This window comes from Aspergillus niger, assembly GCF_000002855.4.
Source record: "Aspergillus niger supercontig An01".
NCBI classification, from domain to species: domain Eukaryota; kingdom Fungi; phylum Ascomycota; class Eurotiomycetes; order Eurotiales; family Aspergillaceae; genus Aspergillus; species Aspergillus niger.
The window spans coordinates 3,238,348-3,244,040 of record NT_166518.1 but is presented as its reverse complement, the minus strand read 5'-3'; the positions used below and the strand labels follow the sequence as shown (position 1 = coordinate 3,244,040).

Genomic DNA, 5,693 nt, shown 5'->3' with positions numbered 1-5,693 from the left:
AAAAAAGGAGGACAAATATAGAACGGGTGCTCATGCATCAGCCTGCAACCACCATCACCATTGAACACACGCCGGTGGCTGATGGTGTGCAGGTTCTAAAGTGATTGGACGAATGGCGTGAGCCGTGGATCATCGCGCTTGTTTAGTAGCGTCCGGTCTCATTTCCTGCCACGGAGCAGTTCTCGTGCGGCGATCTTCTCGCTTTTCTGGCTGAGGTGCTCAGCCACAGATAGCATGCAGGCTGGACATACCTCGTGTGCGGGGAAGATCTATAATTATGCGTAAATCCATAGTGACTCGACTCTGTTCGTTCTGACTTCCACCCATGCTGAGAGTTCTTTGATTATCCTGTTATGAAAATGGCAGCTGGTCATGGTGTGAAATGAGACCGGCTAGGGCGTGACTTGGCGCGTATGACTATCCTTTAGCAGCAGTCGTCCTGCTCCACAAACTAGTCGATTAGATCAGTGAAGAAATTACCCAGTGGATAGTCAAGACGGAGGAAAGGACAGTCCGAGCAATGGCCACCGCTTTGACGGCCCAAATAGGAGATTGCAGACCGACTCTTGATGGTTGACTGATGGGGAAGAAGGGGATAAGGGATGGATAGGGCCAGTCATTCCCCAGTTCCATTGACGGATGGTAGCCGTGCGGGGATCCGCTTAACAGTCAGCCCAGCTGCTTACATGCCTCTGGAAGCTGCATCTGAACCACTGTGAAACATTCTTGCAGCAGGTGTGCCTGCAGTAAGCTTGGGGGCGTTGCCTCTCACCCCCATGTCGAATTGTTGCCCGAGCCCGGCGGGAAGAAAAGCACAGGCCTTACCACGACATGAGAGACGCCCGCTGGATCACAATACCATTCTCTCGACGGGCTGATCATGTTGATCTTACGGGCTGGTGGATTTGACATTACAAATGTTGCCAGTTAGAAAATAATTGGCAGAGGACATGGCGGTCCCATTGGCTCTTCTGGCGAAGCGCCATTGTTGTGGTGGACGCTTGCTTTTCCTGTCAGGAAACTGGCCCTGACAGCACAGTTTATCCATGCTTGCGGCCCTTGCGCTTGAATGAAAGTTCACGTATGATGGCCCAATCCGTGTAAAGAGTATTGATAAAAAGGAATCAATAAAATGTATTGCCTGCAGTATCTTTGCGATCAATCTAGACTACAGAATCTGCTAGCTGTCGCACATCCGACGATCAAATTCAAACTATCCGACTACCTTCTCCTCCAACTCAATCCCAAACCGCTCACTTAGTTCCTCCCGCAGTAAACGCGCAATCTCAACTGTCGTCCACGGTGCTACCATCCCCTTCTGCGAGATCCGACCCTCCAGCACCGCCAATACACCCACTGCACAGGGTAATCCCACCAGCTTCGCCATAGCACTGCGAGACCCGGGAGCAGTTGGCTCTCCGTACTCGACAAGCGTGCTTGTTCTTTTTTCCTTGGAACCATCCGCGCACTCAATGTCGAATGCGTGCTGTAAGATGATCATGTCCCTCTCGCCTGGCTCGTAGGCCATCCGCTGCTCCAATACCGCACACAGCGTGTCAAGAGGCGTGTCACGTCCATTCACAGGAACACTGGCATCGAACAGACCGATCCAACGAAGGCCGGACACAACGCGACTAGTTTCTTCGGTCGACAGAAAAGAAGTAATTCTCTCCGTCACCGCATCCTGCACAGTTTCTTCTGAGGAGTCGGCCGGAAGACCTAGTAATTGTGCAGTCAACTGCAACCAGGTAACTGCAGAGGACGATGACACATTCAACGCAGGAACCTCATCCTGCGAGAAGTACCCAATAGCCACCAAGGCACGGATAATCTCTGGAAACCCAGCATAGCGCAGAGTCCCACGAAACACAGTGCCCGCCTCAGGAATACGATAGAAATCACGGAAACCAACCGCGTCCCGATTGGGATACCCGACTAGGTTATCAAAACCTTCAGCTATCTTCTGTGACTCTGCAACAGCCATCAAGTCCTTCCCTTCCACTGTAGCCAGCTCCCCATCCTTGTACCATTGTGCCGAATTCAACAACGCAAGGAGGCCACCTCGCGGACTCCACGAGAACTTATACCCCAGCGGATTATCTGCATTCTCAGGAGCAGGAAGCGCACCACACCAGCTTGTAAACGATCGAATCTGTCCTCCCGCACGATGTACTTCGTCAATCGTCTTGACAGCGTACAGATGGTCGATGCCCGGATCTAGACCGATCTCGTTGAGCACTGTTACTCCTGCGGATTTGGCCTTTTCATCGAGCGCCCATAGTGCCGGGGAGATGTAGCTGGTGGTGACAACCGGTTTGCGATGCGCGATGGCGGCTTCCACGACTGTGGCGTGGTAGATGTATGGGATGAGGGAGATGATGATGTCTGTCTTGGTAATGGCGTTGTTGAGACCTGCAGCGTCCTGGGAGACGTCAAGAGCGATGGCTGTTGTGTTTTTGTAGTTGCTTGCCAGAGCCTGAGCACTGTGCAGAGTGCGACAGGCGACGGTGACGTGAACGTCTGCTTGGGAGAGGGCTTGGATGACGGGTTCGCAGACGAAGCCGGCACCGAGGAGAAGGGCTTTCTTGGTGGTACTAGACATGGTGGAGTGGGTACAGACGAGGTAGGGCGTAATTCAATGGAAAGCTTTTATTTTTATCTACTAAGGGAAAAACGAGATACTATTTGAAATCAATGGTATGTTTCTCCCGGCTAGAAATGTCTACAGGTGAAATTATTTTGGTGCTGCATGAATGACTCACAGCAGGGCGATTATCTAACTAGTGATAGCCCGGCATGGCTAGTACCTAGCTAGAATGTCGTGCTCTCCCGGCAGATGCTAGCAGATATTCTCTCATAGTCCTTCAATGAGTATTTCAATCTTGTTTTGTAGATCAATCTCTTTAATTTCAATGTCCATATAATACAAAGCTTTGAAGTCTACTAGTATAACGTGCATGGGCATCGAGTAATGCTCAGGACACTGTTAGACAGACCTCCTAGATAGCCCATAATGACTCAGACCCTACAACTATCATAAGCCTCTATTGTATGTACTTAGCTTCTTCTTAGCATCTCTTTATGGGCTTTAATAATTATACACTTGCACCGGGCCTTGCGAGTCGCATCTATGATCAAGACGACGGCACCAGAGTGACAGCGAGCCAGAAGATGGCTTATCAGGATACTCTGTAGATAACATCCGATAAGCACCTCCGCTCCAAGAGACTGTGTGATAAGCTAGCAAAGAACAGCAGGAAGTGCAGGTAATAATGATACCCAGATTTGATTAGCACAGAGAGACAGACAGAAGAGAGGAGGGGGAACGGCAACTTAACCAGCCCGACTGTAGCCGCCATTGATCAAGCCCATCAGCACCAGCCATCCCCTCAATCATCCCCTCACGCATTACTGCACCAGCTTGCACCTGTGCGCGACCTATCTTCCTCTCACCTTCAGTAATCTTGCATACTCCAAAATGTCGCAGGAAGAGTACGACACCTTCAAACTGGGCGACTGGGAGCTTCAGAGTGGAGAGAAGCTTGTTGACGCTCACCTCGCATACAAGACCTTTGGAGACCCCGCCTCCCCCGCAATTGTCTATCCTTCTTGGTTCTCTGGACGTATGTACTTTCTTTAATACGATCCAAGAGGTCTGTAGACTGCTCTTTACTTTTTCTAACAATAGTCTAATTCTAGTGCTCTCCGACAACTACTGGCTAATCGGCGAGGACAAGACCCTCAACCCCAAGAAATACTTCATCATCGTCCCTGCGCTGTTCGGCAACGGTCAGTCGACTTCTCCATCAAACTACGCCCATCCTGGGCCCTTCCCAAAATGCTCTTTCTATGATAATGTCCGTGCCCAGCACCAGCTAGTGACACAGCATTTGAAAATCACTCATGTGCGGGCAGTGATCGGGTGGTCGATGGGAGCAGCCCAAACCTACCAATGGGCCACCCAGTACCCAGACTTCATGGACCTGGCGGTCCCTTTTTGTGGCTCTGCAAAGACTTCCCTTCACAACAAGGTCTTCCTGGAGGGCGTCAAAAGTGCACTGCTGGCTGCAAAGCACATCCCATCAGCGGGGTCCGGGAATGGCGGCCTCCTTCAGGCTGAGCAATCCTTGCGGACCTGGAGTGACACAGAGAAGGAGGTTGGTTTGAAAGCGTTTGGCAGGGGGTATGCAGGATGGTAAGGGCCAGGCCGACCTTTGTTTGTCTACTGTTTGGTCTGCTAATGCAGTGACTGGTGCAGGGGATTCTCACAGGCCTTTTACCGGGAGAAGCTGTATGAAACCGCCTTGGGATTCAAGGACCTAGAGGACTTTATGCAGAACTTCTGGGAAAGTTGGGCGCTTTCTAAAGGTCGGTCAGCAGCGAGGTGTTGTGTTTTAACGATGTATGTTTGTCACTAATAGGCTTTAGATCCGGGGAACCTCCTGACGATGCTGCAAACATGGCAGAATGGTGATGTGTCCAAGCAGGAGCCATACAATGGCAACTTTGAGAAAGCATTGGGCTCCATCAAGGCCAAAACTCTGGTGTTACCCAGCAAGACGGACCTTTACTTCCCGTAAGTGCCGTTCCTTTAGGTGTGGCTAACGCTGACACCCGTCCACAGGCCGGAAGACTCGGAATACGAGGTTGCTTTCATGCAGCGGGGAATCGGGACCCTGAAGGTCTTTCCTTCGATCTGGGGACGTACGTGTGTTCCATGTCATACCAACGAGAATGTACGCTAACACTTCCTGGTGTAGATTGGGCCGGCGGTCCAGGTCAAAGCAAAGACGATGTCAAATGGCTGGATGAGCAGCTGGCTGAGTTCTTTGACAAGTATTGAAGGTTGTTCATGTCTTTGTCTTCCCTCTCTTTTGCCTCTGATAAGCGGGAGACTGTGTTATCGACACACGCCAAGTGATTGGTTGTTGATCGTCGGCATCAATGTCGGAGTATTTGGTAGTAGCGAGTTTCTGGTGTTACTTTATCTGTAGTCAACATCTCTTTCATTTCTCGCGCTGCCACAACACATACATATCTCCAGACTGAAATATACTAAGAATCAAAACATCTGGTGGCGTCTAGACAGCTCCATCCCTAGTGTTACATGCCCATTGGCAGCCCCACGTGATCGTTGATAGGCTGAGTCAGCAGGCGATAAACCTTTGCTCTTTTCGGCCAGGCAGCGCCTCCTCATTCCCAACTCCGATCCCTCTGCGCTGCTCCCTTCTTCCCTTTCCTTTCGCTGGTTTCTTTCGTCTTTGGTTCGTCGGTCACATATCTCTTTTTGTCTCAGTAAATCTTCATTTTCTTCTCTAGTCGTTCCTTTGTCACCCCGTTCCTGTGCCGAGTTGCTTTCTGTTGGTCGACGGCGCAAGCGCATGCTTCTGTAATACTTCACTTACTTGGACACTTTCAGTATGGCGGCACCACCAGTCAGACAATGGGGAGTTACCCCTCCCATCTCCACCGTTCTACCGACCCCAGACGAGCTTGCAGCAAACGATGATCTTATCACGGAGTTAAAGGTGCAGAATAATTTTGAGAGCCCTGCGGAGACGGAAAGAAGGTAAGAGGCCGATCCGTGATGGTTTCGTGAAGGTCGGCGAGCATGGGCGCTAAGTATGCAATTGCGCTATAGGAAACAAGTATTGCAGCTCATCCAGCGTGTCACCGTCGAATTCGTTAAAACA

The 5,693-nt window shown here is 50.7% G+C and overlaps 3 protein-coding genes across 3 annotated transcripts; 2 read left to right on the top strand and 1 right to left on the bottom strand.

Annotated features, from left to right (window-relative positions):
* Nucleotides 1–1,213: 1,213 nt before the first annotated feature.
* On the bottom strand, nt 1,214–2,602 carry An01g13590 (uncharacterized protein; the record flags this gene model as incomplete). Its single annotated transcript, XM_001389723.1, has 1 exon — nt 1,214–2,602. One exon carries the CDS (start codon nt 2,600–2,602, stop codon nt 1,214–1,216), a length of 1,389 nt encoding a protein of 462 aa, XP_001389760.1.
* An 876-nt stretch (nt 2,603–3,478) lies between these two features.
* An01g13580 (uncharacterized protein) lies at nt 3,479–4,843 on the top strand (the record flags this gene model as incomplete). Its single annotated transcript, XM_001389722.3, has 6 exons — nt 3,479–3,623; nt 3,700–4,195; nt 4,259–4,368; nt 4,429–4,576; nt 4,625–4,704; nt 4,761–4,843. The coding sequence occupies 6 exons, from the start codon at nt 3,479–3,481 to the stop codon at nt 4,841–4,843; spliced, it is 1,062 nt and encodes a 353-aa protein (XP_001389759.1).
* Nucleotides 4,844–5,420: 577 nt separating this feature from the next.
* An01g13570 (uncharacterized protein) lies at nt 5,421–5,693 on the top strand (the record flags this gene model as incomplete). Its single annotated transcript, XM_059745352.1, has 2 exons — nt 5,421–5,569; nt 5,642–5,693. Coding segments are annotated over 2 exons (201 nt in total), but the record flags the coding sequence as incomplete, so codon positions are not given.